The 15261-nt window shown below is 35.7% G+C and overlaps 1 protein-coding gene across 7 annotated transcripts in view; it reads left to right on the top strand.

Moving 5' to 3' along the window:
* The window catches only part of TERB1 (telomere repeat binding bouquet formation protein 1), a 53553-nt gene that overhangs the window by 16060 nt on the left and 22232 nt on the right, over positions 1-15261 (top strand). For all 7 annotated transcript variants that reach the window (XM_039222820.1, XM_039222841.1, XM_039222822.1 and 4 more), the window contains 8 exons: positions 804-935; positions 1748-1808; positions 1896-2011; positions 2106-2228; positions 10704-10856; positions 12152-12283; positions 13279-13404; positions 14508-14665. In XM_039222820.1, coding sequence (XP_039078751.1) covers positions 804-935; positions 1748-1808; positions 1896-2011; positions 2106-2228; positions 10704-10856; positions 12152-12283; positions 13279-13404; positions 14508-14665 — 1001 coding nt within the window. The remainder of the gene's footprint in view (positions 1-803; positions 936-1747; positions 1809-1895; positions 2012-2105; positions 2229-10703; positions 10857-12151; positions 12284-13278; positions 13405-14507; positions 14666-15261) is intronic.

The raw sequence follows: 15261 nt of genomic DNA, 5'->3' as shown, positions 1-15261 counted from the left end.
CTTAACTGACTGAGCCACACAGGCGCCCCTCAGATTATTGTTTTAAAATTCTGTTTATTGCATTATTATAACACACACACACACACACACACACACACCTACTGTCAGGTATCATTTTTGCTTTTTGGAAAGATATTTTTATTTTTAGAAAGTTCTCATCGCTTCTCGGCCTTTTGGCTAAGATCAAGTGTATTTTTAGAAAGTTCTTAAGAGCATAGGTATCATTTGTCTCTCTGTTCTCTTTTTATTATTATTATTTTTAATGTTTTTTATTTATTTTTGAGAGAGAGAGCATGAGCAGGGGAGGTTCAGAGAGAGAGGGAGATACAGAATCTGAAGCAGGCTCCAGGCTCTGAGCTGTCCTCAAACCCACGAACCATGAAATCATGACCTGAGCCAAAGTTGGATGCTTAACCCACTGAGCCACCCAGGCTCCTGTCTCTCTGTTTTCTAAAGCAGGTTTCTGAATTTTCTAAAATTTCTCTCTTGCTATGTTTTGTTACTCATCTTAAATATCTTTTATATTTTAATTTTTTGTTTAGTTAGGTTTTTATTAGAAATTCTAGGGGATTATGCACATGTTGTAGAGCCTCAATCAAGTACTTCTGATTAAGATACTCCTTTTTTGGTCTGTTAATTTAGTAAGTACGTATCAATTTGTCAGAAATGTTGCATGACTAATAAATGTCAATGAAATGCGATCTGGTGGTGAACCATCTGTTTGGCAACTTTTATTCTGTTCAGCATATTTTAAAACTTGTGCTAATGCATAGAAATTGAAATTACATTTTTTTATTTTTCAGTTTACTGTCAGCAGACTTTGTGCACTTCAGAATTGTTTGAAGACTTAACTTGGTTCTTATCTAATAATGATTCAAACACAAATTTGAAAAGAATGTCTGTCTATGTTATATTGGTGCTAGTTTCAAATAATAGTAAGTACATTCTTTTATGTTGTAGAAACATTTAAAAAATAATAAATCGAGATAGTCATTGTTCCTTTCATTCTAGTCTTTATATCAGTGTCTTTTTAAAAATCTTACTGGGGCACCTGGGTGGCTCAGTAGATTAAGTGTCCAACTTCGGCTCAGGTCATAATCTCACGGTTCATGGGTTCGAGCCCCATGTTGGGCTCTGTGCTGACAGCTAGCTCAGAGCCTGGAGCCTGTCTTTGGATTCTGTGACTCCCTCTCTTTCTAACACTCCCCTATTCACGCTGTCTCTATCTCTCTCTCAAAAATAAATAAAACATTAAAAATAAAATAAAAATCTTACTAACTTCTGAGAACTGTTAACTTTAGAGAAAATAGAATAGCATATATTTAATTGTTTAATATTTATTTTAAGAAATAGTGAAGTGATTTGTGTTATTTAAATACATGAAAAAAGAACAGCTTTAAAAGCAAGAGAGGCATTTGATGATTGGTTTAGTTAATGTTCCACTGAATTAGCCATTTAGTTACAGTGTTTACTATATCAGCCAACAATGGCCTCAAATTTCATGTATCTCCTGTCTAAAATTTTGTTTTATTTTTGGAGGAAATTTGAATGTTGTCATTCTGTAAGCATAAGTTATGTATTTTCCATAGTAATCATGATTATTCTGTAATTCTGTGTTGCACTTCGTAATACTTTAAAGTGATTAAAAGTTATTTATTAGAAATGTTACTTAAATGTTATTTTTCATTTCTGCAAAATTATTTATAAGCAAAAGTCATATTGTGTGCTATATGGCTGTGTTTTTAAGGGACTGGACAGACACTTGTGAGAGAAACAGGTTGTATTACAGTTCTGACACAGTTGTTCAGGTAAGCAAATATAAATTTCTTGTTACTATTCATTACTTAAGAGATGCATTTGTATTAATTTGCTTTTTTTTTTTTTTAACTAAATAGGACAGTTCTTTCAAAGTATGAGTTGAATTTGTCAGATAAAAACATTTTCCAGAGTTATCAGTTATGGTCTTCAGTGTGTAGTACTTTGTGTGTCTGTGTCAACAATCCTCAAAATGGTAATTATCTCAAGTATTTAAATTTTAAAATAAAAACAAATAAACTGATACTTTCCAAATATATTAAAACACAATTGACTTTGTCTTCTTTCAGATGAAAATCAAATGCTTTGCTGTTCACTTTTTCCACATGCTAATGACTGGCTAATAAATTGTGTCAAACCTGAGGTAATTCGCCCTGTTTGCTCATTTATTGGGCTTACTCTTGCAAATAACAGTAAGTATTCATTATTGTCTAGTTAGACTTGAAGAGACATTTCAAAGCATAACAGAAACCTATTGAGTTAATTATTTGAATTAATTGAATTAATGGAGTAATTTTATTACAGTAAGTTGGGTCATTTTGAATGCATTTAGACTACTGCAGATAGGAAAACCTTGAAAGGAAACATTGTTAGGAAGACGATTGGGAAGATGGAGGTAGCAGCATAGTTTTGAATCTCCCCAGATAGCCTCATATAAAACAGGACAACTAGACACAAAACTAAAACCCACAGAGGGTGTTCTCTGACCAAATAGAATTAAATTAGAAATGAATAAAAATAAAACATTTAGAAAAGTCCCAAGTATCTGAAAATTAACCAACTCAGTGCTAAAACAGAGACCAAAACCAAAAATAACCACAAAACCATGAGTAAAAAAATAAATGATAAAGAAATTAGAAAAGTTTTTAACTGAATGATAATGAAAACACAACATTAAAACACTAGATTGCTGTGGGACATCTGGGTGGCTCAGTTGGTTAAGTGCCATCTCTTGATTTCAGCTTAGATCATGATCTTCATGAGTTTGAGCCCTGCTAGTGTGGAGTCTGCTGGGATTCTCTCCCTCTCTTTTTGCCTTTCCCCCGCTCATGCTCATGTGCATCTCTCTCTCTCTCTCAAAAATAAATAAATAAACTTAAAAAAAATACTGGGCTGCTGTAAAAGCAATGTTTGGATGGAAATTTATAGCACTATAATTTGCATAAGGAAAGAAGAAAGGTCTCAAATGAATTTATATTTTTTTCTACCTAAGAAAATAGAAAATAAAGTTTAACTCAAAGAAGGAAATAATAAAGATCAGAAACTGATGAAATAGAAAAATAACACAGTAGGGGAAAACCAGTGAAACCAAAAGGTGATTCTTTAAAAAGATCAGTAAATGGATCCTTTAGCCAAGCTAATCACAAAATAAAAAGAGAAGGCCCAAATTATTAGTATCAAGAATAAGAAGTGACAGCACTCTAAATCTTTACAGATATTAGAAGGATAATAAAGGAATAATAGAAACAACTTTATGCCACTAAATTTGACAACTGATAAGAATTAGACAAATTATTTGCCAGACACCAACTCACTCAGAAGAAATAGATAACTTAGGGGCACCTGGTCAGCTCAGTCAGTTGGTTTCTGTCTCTTAATTTTGGCTCCGGTCATGATCTCAGGGTTATGAGATCGAGCTCTGTGTTGGGATTTGTCCTGAGCCTGGAGCCTTCTTAAGATATTCTTTCTCTTTCTCTCTCCCTCCCACCTCCTTCCTTCTCCCTCCCCACTTCTTCCCTGCTCGTGTGCAATGCTCTCTAAAATAAAAAAGAATAGATAATTTGAATATTACTGTATGTAGTAAAGAAATTGAATTAGTAGTTTAAAACCTAAAACAGGAATTTCTGGGCCCTGATGTCTTCCCTGGTGAATTATACCAAACATTTAAAGAAAAAAAATTCTACATTAATTCCCAGAAAATGGAAGTACAGGAAATACCTCCTAACACATTTTAAAAGGCCAGAATTATTCCCATATTAAAGCTTGAAAAAGACATTACAAGAGGGGCGCTTGGGTGGCTCAGTGAGTTAAGCATCCAACTCTTGATTTTGGCACAGGTCATGATCTCACAGTTCCTGGGATCGAATTCCATGTCAGGCTCTGCACTGACAGCGAGGAGCCTACTTGGGTTTCTGTTTCTGTCTCTGTCTCTGTCTCACTGTCTCTCTCTCTCTGCCCCTCCCCCACTTATGCTCCTTCTCTCTCTTAAAAATAAATAAACCCTTTAGGGGCACCTCGGTGGCTCAGTAGGTTAAGCAGCCGACTTCAGCTCAGGTCACGATCTTGCCGTTTGTGGGTTCAAGCCCCATGTCAATCTCTGTGCTAATAGCTCAGAGCTTGGAGCCTCCTTCAGATTCTGTCTCTCTCTCTCTCTCTCTCTGCCCCTCCCCTGCTTGCATACTGTCTTTCTCTCAAAAATAAACATTAAAAAATTTTTAAAATAAAATAAACATTAAAAAAAAGAAAAAGACATTACAAGAAAACTATACAGGTCAATATCCTTTCTGAACATAGATACAAACATCTTTTTTATTTTTATTTTTTATTTTATTTTATTTTATTTTTTTTTAATTTCTAGGAGAGAGAGAGAAAGACAGCATGAGCAGGGCAGGGTCAGAGAGAGAGGGAGACACAGACTCTGAAATAGGCTCCAGGCTCTGAGCTGGCAGTCAGCACAGAGCCCGACGCAGGGCTCGAACCCACGAACCACGAGATCATGACCTAAGCGAAAGTCGAACGCTTAACCAACTAAGCCCCCCAGGTGCCCGAAACATCTTTAAGAAAATATTAACAAATGGTTAATATTTGTTAAATTATTAGTGATGCCTGGCTGCCTCAGTAGGTAGAGCATGTGACTCTTGATGTGGGGTTAATGAGTTCAAACCCCATGATGGGCACAGAGCTTACTTAAAAAAAATTTTTTTTAATAAAATAATTAAAATTAAAAAGAAGTTTGGGTTCCTGGTTAGCTCAGTTGGTTAAGCGTCCTACTCTTGATTTTGGCTCAGTTGCTGATCTCACAGTTTGTGAGTTCAAGCCCTGCATCATGGTCTTTACTGGCAGTGCAGAACGTGCTTGAGATTTCTCTCTCTCTCTCTCTCTCTTTCTCTGTGTCCCTCCCCCACTCTGTCTTTTTCTCTCAATAAATAAACATTTTTTAAAAATTAAAACACTAAATCAAGTCCAGTAATATATAGAAAGGATAAGATATTATGACCAAGTGGCATTTATCCTAGAAATACAAGATTGGTTTAACACTGGAAAATTCATCATTTTCACAGGCTGTGACAGGAAAGAAAAACTATATGATGATCTAAAAAGATGCAAGAAAAGCTTTTCATGTCGTTCAGTAGACATACTTGAAAAAAACATTTGGTAAACTAGGAACAGACAGAACTTCTCAATGTAATAAAGAGCCTCTAAAGAACACTACAGCTTACATATTTAATGGTGAAAGACTTAATCCCCTCCTCCTTCCCCACCCTGCCAAGATTGGAAAAAAAACAAGGATAGCTACTCTCATTACTTTAAGATTTTACTGGGTGTTTCAGCCAATGAAATAAGCAAGAAAGTAAAAAGGCATAGAGATTGAAAAGCAGTAAGAAGATACAATGTCTTTATTCATAGATGACGCACTTGCCTAAAGAATCTAAAATAAAGTTGCAGGAATCAAAAGTGATTTTAGCAAGGTTGTAGGATATAAGGCCACATATAGAAATGAACTGTATTTCTATATAGTAGTGACTCAGTTGAGTGTCTGACTTTTGATCTTAGCTCAGGTATTGATCTCAGGGTTGTGAGTTTGAGCCTGAAGTTGGAGTCCACACTGGGTGTGAAGCCTACTTAAAAACAGCAACAACAACAACAACAAAAACCAACAAGAACACCACTAAGGGATAAATTTAATGAAATATGTGCAATGTCTATATGCTGAAAACTACAAAACGTTGCTGAGATAAAGAAAACCTAAATTAATGGAAGATATACTACACTCATGGATTGTAAGGTTCAGTGTTATTAGAATGTCAGTTCTGAAATTCAGTTTTTGATCAAGGCATTCTTCATCAAAATACCAGCAGGCATTGCTGTAGAAATTGACAAGCTGATTCTAAAGTTTACATGGAAATGCAAAAGGGCCAGGATAGTCAAACTTTTTGAAAAAGGTCAAAATTATGGGATATATAACTTGATTTCAATACTTATTATACAGTAATCAAGAAAGTGTGGCATTGGTTTAAGTGTAGACACATTCGGTCAATGCAGCAAAATGGAGAGCCCATACTGGCACAAAAACAGACACTCAGATCAGTGGAACAGAATAGAGAATCCAGAAATGGACCGATAAACATATGGCCAACTAATCTTTGACAGAGCAGGAAAGAATATCCAATGAAATAAAGACAGTCTCTTCAGCAAATGGTGCTGGGAAAACTGGACAGCGACATGCAGAAAAATGAACCTAGACCACTTTCTTATACCTGACACAAAAATAAACTCAAAATGGATGAAAGACCTAAACATAAGACAGGAAGCCATCAAAATCCTAGAGGAGAAAGCAGGCAAAAACCTCTTTGATCTCAGCTGCAGCAACTTCTTACTCAACATGTCTCCGGAGGCAAGGAAAACAAAAGCAAAAATGAACTATTGGGATCTCATCAAAATAAAAAGCTTCTGCACAAAGAAGGAAATAGTCAGCAAAACTAAAAGGCAGTCGATGGAATGGGAGAAGATACTTGCAAACGACATATTAGATAAAGGGTTGGTATCCAAAAATCTATAGAGAACTTATCAAATTCTATACCCCCAAAAACAAAAACTCCAGTGAAGAAATGAGCAAAAGACATGAATAGATATTTCAAAGAGAACATCAAGATGGCCAACTGACACATGAAAAAAATGCACAACATCATTCATCATCAGGGAAATACAAATCAAAACCACAGTGAAATACCACCTCACACCTGTCACACCTGTCAGAATGGCTAACATTAACAACTCCGGCAACAACAGATGTTGGTGAGGTTGTAGAGAGAGAGGATCTCTTTTGCACTGCTGGTGGGAATGCAAACTGGTGTAGCCATTCTGGAAGATAGTACAGAGGTTCCTCAAAAAGTTAAAACTACCCTACAACCCAGCAATTACACTAGTAGGTATTTATCCAAGGGATACAGGTGTGCTGTTTCAAAGGAACACATGCACCCCAATGTTTATGCCAGCGCTATCAACAATAGCCAAAGTATGGAAAGCCCAAATGTCCATCCATGGATGAATGGATAAAGAAGATGTGGTATATGGGGGTGCCTGGGTGGCTCAGTCAATTGAGCTTCCGACTTTGGGTCAGGTCATGATCTTGCAGTCTGTGGGTTCAAACCCCGTGTCGGGCTCTGTGCTGATAGGTCAGAGCCTGGAGCCTGCTTTAGATTCTGCGTCTCCCTCTCTCTCTGACCCACTTCCACTCACACTGTCTCTCTCTCAAAAGTAAATATTAAAAAAAAAAAGATGTATATATACAATGGGGTATTACTTGGCAATCAAAAAGAATGAAATCTTGCCATTAGCTACTACCTGGATGGAACTGGAAGGTATTATGCTACATGAAAATAGTCAGAGGAAGACAAATATCATATGACTTCACTCATATGAGGACTTTAAGATCTAAAACAGACGAACATAAGGGAAGGGAAGCAAAAATAATATAAAAACAGGAAGGGAGAAAACAGACTCGTAAGTATAGAGAGTAGAGGGTTGCTGGAAGGGTTGCGGGAGGGAGGGATGGGCTAAATGGGGAAGAGGCATTAAGGAATCTACTTATGAAATCATTGTTGCATCATGTGCTAACTAACTTGGATGTAAATTATAAAAAATAAATTTATGGGAAAAAAAAAGCCAACAAAGTTTAAAAAAAATAGACCAGATATAGACCTACACATAGATAGTCACTGATTTTCTACAAAGATGCCATAATAATTCCATATGGGAAAATACCGTCTTTTCAACAAATGATGCTGGAAAGAGTGGATATCCATACACAAAATGTGAATCTCAACCCTGATTTTACACTGTATAGAAAAATGAACCTGAAATGACCCATAGACCTAAATGTAAGAATTAAAACTTTAAAACTTCTATGGGCTCAGTCGGTTAAGCATCTGACTTCGGCTCAGGTCATGATCTCACGGTTCGTGAGTTTGAGCCCCGTGTTGGGCTCTGTGCTGACAGCGAGCTCAGAGCCTGGAGCCTACTTCAGATTCTATATCTCCCTCTCTCTCTGACCCTCCCCTGCTCACACTGTCTCTCTCAGAAATAAATTTTAAAAAAATTAAAACTTTAAAACTTGTAGACAAAACATAGAAACAAATCTTCATAACTTCGGAGAAGACAAAGATTTCTTAGAACACACAAAGTATGAACCACTAAGGAAAAAATGATAAACTGGACCTCACTGAAATTAAAAGCTTTAACTCTTCAAAAGATTATGTTAAAATGAAAAAGCAAGCCATCGACTGGGAGAAAATATCTGTGGAATGTACACCTGATAAAGAAATACCCAAAATATATAGAGAACTTGTAGAAACCTGTAAGACACACACACACACACACACACACACACACACAAAACCAACCTAATGATTAAAAAAAGAGGCAAAATTTGATCAGATACATCACCAAAGAAGATATGAATATTTAATTATAGATAAGCAATGAGAAACGTTTTGATAAGATGGTCAAAATCATTAATTATTAGAGAAATTCAAACTAAAACCCAAAAGATACCAGTACACGCTCACTACTGTGGTTAAAAGGGGAAAGGCCAGGGGCGCCTGGGTGGCTTAGTCGGTTAAGCGTCCGACTTTCGCTTAGGTCATGATCTCGCGGTTCGTGGGTTCGGGCCCCGCGTCGGGCTCTGTGCTGACTGCCAGCTCAGAGCCTGGAGCCTGTTTCAGTCTGTGACTCCCTCTCTCTCTGACCCTCCCCTGCTCACACTGTCTCTCTCTCTATCTCCTAGAAATAAATAAAGCATTAAAAATCTTTAAAAAAAAAAAAAAGGGGAAAGGCCAGTATTAATAAATTGATGAAGTTGTGGAGCAATTAGAAATTTCTCATATGTTGTTGGTATGTATGTATATTCACATATTTAAATAGTCATGTTTCACATGCAAAGGAACTTAGCTCTATAATTCCAGAAATTAGATTCTCTTTCCATTTTGCTTTGACATTTCCTTTTTATCTAAAGTCAACTTGGATGAGCAATAATTTTGTAACCTCATTACCCTCAGCAAACTGGTATGAAATCTAGATTAGATGAAATTTGAAATATTCACCATATAGGTGTAGACTAGGATGTTTTTATTCTTATAAATGTGAATTTTTATTACATAGGCTATAACTAGAAATTGTGGTGACACAGTGCCATTTTTATTTAAGCATTTAAAAATACTTCCTTGAGGCACTTAAATGACTTGGTTAAGCGTCTCACTCTTGGTTTCATATCATGATCCCATGGTTTGTGGGTTCAAGCCCCATTTCAGGTCTGCTGCAGATGCTGAGCCTGCCTGGGACTTGTCTCTCCCCCTCTCTCTGCCCCTTCCCTGTTCATGCACATATTCTTTCTCTCCCCACCCCCTGCAAAACAAATAAATATAAAAATAATTTTTCAAGAGTTTTTAAAATATTTTTAATGATTTTAAAAAATTTATTTCTGAGAGAGAGAGGCAGCAGGAGCAGGGGAGGGTCAGAGAGAGAGAGAGAGAGAGAGGGAGATACAGAATCCAAAGCAGGCTCCAGGCTCTCAGTACAGAGCCTGACGCGGGGCTCGAACCTACGAATCATGAGATCATGATCTGAGCCAAAGTTGGACAGGTAACCGACTGAGCCACCCAGGTACCCCTCAAGAGTTTTTTAACGAAACTATTTTGCAGTAAAGAAACCTGTTTTGGAGTCTCCATAATATTTAAAATGTTTAAAATTAAAAATATTTAATATGTTAAAATGTTTGCTTATTCTTCAGAAACATTTCCTAACAGTTCCTTTCTCAGATGTAGAAAATTCTGAACATGATGGTTTTTTTTTTTTTTAGATCTTTGTGTTTTATTGAACAATACAAGTAATTTTTTTTGTTTAAATCATTTTGGCTCAATTTTTGATACTAGAGTATACTGGGAAGGCTTGTGGCAGAATTATAATCATTAACCCATGTATCCATTTGTTATAAGCCCACTGCTGGGATAGGGGTTGTAGAGACCATTGAATACACAGACCCATGGGATACTTTCCTATCAGAATCAGTTTCAATAGAGGAACAAGACACTTTGACTCTTAAAAAATGTATTTTTCACGGAGTCTTTGCTTGGAATAGTTGTTAGGACTCTCAATAATATGTTATAATTTTATGTTCTAAGAACTAAAAGAATTAGGCTTAAATAAGATGGATAAAATATATGTTCTTTTGGAATAAATTACTTTGCCCTTTGTATATTCAAGCAATCTAAGGAATGAGTTATATTGGAATTCAGAAAATAGGCAGCTTGCTAATTGCAATATCAAGCTAAATGAATTAATCTGTTCTTCAGAGCTCTGATGAACGGCTTGAGTTTACTAATGCCATTATTGCAAAATATACCAGTTCTTGCTAAATAAAAAAGAAAAGATATCTAACACATGAGAAACACTGTACTGTGTGTGTAGTTGTTCTATGTTCAAGTGCATTTCTTACTTACGTAAACGACCTGTTTTATGATTAAAGGGAAATACTAGATTTTTTTGTTCCTTAATTTCGGGATTTTTAGTATTTGAAAAAGTCAATTTAATGTCAGATTTAGTGTAAAATAATTGAATGGAACCATATACTTGTTTGAGGTATTAATAGTCTTGCTACTTTATTCCTTAAGCATATGTTCAGAAATACTTTATATCTGTGGGTGGACTGGATATATTGTCTCAAGTTCTTGTGCAACTGGAATCTGATTCACACAAGACTCTTTCCAGTGCTAAGCTTGCAGTGGTGGTGACAAAGACAGTGGATGCATGTATTGCTGATAATCGTGAGTGAATATACTTAGTAATTTTTCTACAATTGCACTTTGTTTGAATTCAGCATGGTAAGTGTTGAAATGGTAGATGGAACACAAACATGGATTGGACTTCCAGTTTCTCACAAGTAGGATGTAATCTTACTTTTCTAGTCCAATTCCTTGTTTTCCCAAGGAGGTTAGGACTTCCCTAAGGGTTCAAAACTAGGTCTTCTGACTTCATCTAATGAGAGAATCAAGATAAGATTCTGTTATTTCTAAACCTTTGTTTCATCAAAAAAACAATATTAAGTTAAAAACTTTAGGTGAGAAATGGAAATTTTGGACACATAAGAAATGGAAAACCCAATTTATAGTTTTTTTTAAGTTACATTAAGAATTAACTTATGCCAAAAAAAAAAAAAAAAAAAAAAAAAAAAAAAAGAATTAACTTATGCCTCTTTCTAATAAGTATAAGGTCTGACTTACCCAGCCATAACTAGTGCATGGCAGATCCAGACTTGAACCCATGGCTACTTCTGACATGTACAGATATTGAGGAATGATAGTCTGTAAATCTCTGTAATAAGCAACACTCTTAAAATTCACAAATAACTGAAAAATAAATAGGTTATTTTTTAACACTTGAGTTATTAGGGGCCTGCTATGTGCTGGGCTCTTTGTGAGCTCTAGAGATACAAAAATGATTAAGATATAGTCCCTTGAAGAATTCACAACCTTACTGTTGATATCAATATTGTTAGACACTGGGTGAACTCTGTTAGAAACGCTGTTAGAAGAAGTATAACTTAAAATGGCAGCTTCTGGAATTTTGTCATATCTCATTGTGACAGCTTCAGGTATGCTTCATTGTGTCATTAACATTAGTAGAACTTTGGCCAGTTAATAATGTATTTCAGTTATGGGCAGGAGTCCTAGAGACATAGGAAGGTCTCTAGTCCATCTAGATAGGAAGAGGTGTATAAGCTGAGAGTAAGCATATTCAGCTTTTAGGAAGGCAGTATTATTCATACTCACAGCATTATGCAGGATAATTAAGAAGAAACCATTCTTTATAAAATAGGCTTTAGTAAACTGTCTTAAGTTTGGGAAGTGGGATTAATGAGGACTGTAAGCCACCATCTTATTACAATGCATTTATTTATATTCACATATACATACATATTAAATGTATGAGATATTAATATTAGATATTCTATAGATATGATATCGTTCTCCCAGGATAAGATCTGACATATATATATATATATATATATAGTTATGAGTTTTAAGTTTATACTTTTTTTTTCTCTATTTTATACTAATAGCTACTTTTGGAGTAATACTATCTAAGTATCAGATTGTTTCAAAACTTCTGACATTACTGCTTCATGAAAGTCTGGATTCAGGAGAAAAATTTAGCATCATACTTACTCTTGGTCATTGCACAGAGGATTGTGGTAAGTATTGCATTTATGTAGTATGCTTATTAAAACAATGAACTAGAAATCCACTTTTGTATTTTTCCTCACTTTCATATGAAAGACTTGAAAGTACTGCCTTTCTCCAAGTTATTCAGTCCCCAAACCAGTCATTTTGCTCTTTATCCTCCTTCATCCATACTCTTCCTTATCCCTTTCTGTCCAGTTCCAGTTTAGGCCTTCAGCCCTTCAACATCTTTCACCAATGTTATTGGAATAGATTTCTCCTTGTGTTCCCTTTCTTCTGTCTCCATTTTTCAATCCAATCATCACACTGCTGCACAGATCTGATTCCGTTCTCCCTTACTGAAAACCTTTGAAAGTCCTATTTTTCTTTCTCCACTTATCATTCTCTTTTTTCTCCTCACCTTCCATATTCCTCCCTCTTTCCAATCTCCTCCTGCTCTCTCTCTCTGTCCACTTTCCTCCTTTCCAACCCTCTTCACATTCGTCTCTCCCTCTCCTTCCAATCTCTTCTCTCCTCTTGGCTCCCTGCCCAACTTTTGCACTCTCCTTGCTTTGCTATCTCTTGCTTCTTCTGCCCTCTCTTACCTCATTTTCCGTTACCTCCATTAGTTTATTTCTCTGTTCTTTCTCTTAACTTTTGTATAATTTAGAATTTACTGTACCTTTAGATTTTTTTATTTTCATTTTTTATTGTGGCTTAATTTGACAACTATATGTAATTTCTTTTTTCAACTATACCTTTTTTAACCAAGTGAGGGCTGGAGTTTTTTTGTACTCTTCTGAGGTATGGCATACCCCATAGCTGTTATTTTAGCAGTCATCACTTATGAGACGGGTATTTTATGTCAGTAGAATATTTCCTAAATTGAAAATACTTTGAAACAATTTTTCTCTATATTAAAATTTAAACTATGTTCATAATTAACACAAAGAAGAATTATGACCTTATGCAGATAGTTTGTGATGAAATAACTATCTTCTACTCTCATTTTTGATATATTTTCCAGAGGAAAATCAGTATGACCTTTTTAAAAACAATGGGCTTCCACTCATGATACAAGCTTTAACTGAATCACATAATGAGGAACTAAACAAAGCTGCCACTTTTGTGCTTCACAATTGTAAAAAAATTAGTAAGTATATTGTTACTTTAAAAAAATACTGAAGTTTATGAAAGAGAATTTATATCTGCTGAATGAGTCAAACCCCTTAAGCTCCCAGGTTCTTCTTAACATTTGAAAAGCAGAGTATATAATTTGGACATGACTAGAGTGTTTCATCATATAAAAAAACCTATCTGGAAGAGAGCAACAATATAGATAATTTTCTTATTTTGTGCTCTGGACAAAATCAGTTGTAGGACTTAAATTTGAGGACTACAGGTGACTTATGGTTAAATTATAAAGTATATTTCATATATTTATTTTATAAACTGAGTTCCTGTTATTTGCCAGGCACTCTGCTAGGTTTTAGGGATAGAATGATTAAGAAACAACAGTCTACACTCATAGAGCTTAGTTTAACTAGATAAAGAGGTACTTATTGAGCAATCTCAAAAATGAATGGTTACATATTAACCTAAGGGCTAGGAATGGTTGGAGCAATAGATCTTAGAAAGCAAAGAACAAAAGACTGTGATCTAGACTTGGAGCAGAAAAGCCTTTGGAGGAAGTGACTCTTGAGCTGATATCTGAACGTATAGCATTAACTAGGTGAAAAGGGAATTTGTTATGGACTAATGTCTCAGGCATGAGCAACAGTGAGGCATAAAGACCCTGTGATCAGAGGGAGTATGCATTGAAGGATTGATGGCCATTGAATAGGTAAGTCTTCATGGAAGGAAAATTGCTGTTGCAATGTGTAAAAAGAAAACTTAAAAGATTATGGGAAGGAACCACTCTGTAAAAGCTGTTGAAAAAGAAAACTACAACTGGTATCCAGATACCTGAGGATATTTATGTATCTGGCATAACATATTTTCATGTTACTCTTTTTCTTATAACTCTGAAGATTAAAGTCTGATTTATGACTGGGGCTTGGACCTCTGCCAAGCACACACTTTCTATTTATTTTGTGTACCATTTAGATAGTTAATTTAGTCTAGATGGGCAAAATTTAGAGAAGTGGGTGTGCTGCACTAGGTTGTCTGTATTTAAAGTGTTAAAATTATATTTCAAGTGTCAAAAAAACATTTCCAGTAATGGATAAATTCACTTTTTTTCCCTATATTATGAAGCTGAAAAATTATGTCTAAGTCTAGGAGAATACTCTTTTGATGAGAATGAAAAACAATTAGAAGACATAAATACGAAAGAGAAGAATCTTGAAGATTACTGGAAGAAAGCAAAGGAAATTCTACACAGAATAGAACAGCTTGAAAGAGAAGGAAATGAGGTTGGCTTTTTTGTTTCAAAGAATATAGAACTTTTTTTAAGTTTTTTTTTTTTTTCAGTAGAGGTTGAAGGGTAAAAGGTTTTTTCTGCTATTTTAAATTTTTTATTGGTTTTAAATTTAAAATTAAATAGTGATACTTGAGTAACCATCTTTGAGCATAGAAAGAAAAGATATTTAAGAAGTGGAAATGCTGAGGGGCGCCTGGGTGGCTTAGTCGGTTAAGCGTCCGACTTTCGCTTAGGTCATGATCTCGCGGTTCGTGGGTTCGAGCCCCGAGGCGGGCTCTGTGCTGACTGCCAGCTCAGAGCCCGGAGCCTGCTTCAGTCTGTGACTCCCTCTCTCTCTGACCCTCCCCTGCTCATGCTGTCTCTCTCTCTCTCTCCTAGAAATAAATAAAACATTTAACAAAAATTAAAAAAAAAAAGTGGAAATGATGAGGGGCGCCTGGGTGGCTCAGTCAGTTAAGTGTCCGACTTCGGCTCAAGTCATGACTTCACGGTTAATGAGTTCGAGTGCCATGTTGGGCTCTGTGCTCACAGCTCAGAGCCTGCAGCCTGCTTTGAATTCTTTGTTTCCCTCTTTCTCTGACCCTCCCC

Source organism: Hyaena hyaena, unplaced genomic scaffold, assembly GCF_003009895.1.
Source record: "Hyaena hyaena isolate Hyena2069 unplaced genomic scaffold, ASM300989v1 scaffold_18, whole genome shotgun sequence".
Taxonomy (NCBI): domain Eukaryota; kingdom Metazoa; phylum Chordata; class Mammalia; order Carnivora; family Hyaenidae; genus Hyaena; species Hyaena hyaena.
Note: the sequence above shows the minus strand (reverse complement) of the source record. Positions and strands in the feature narration are given on the sequence as shown.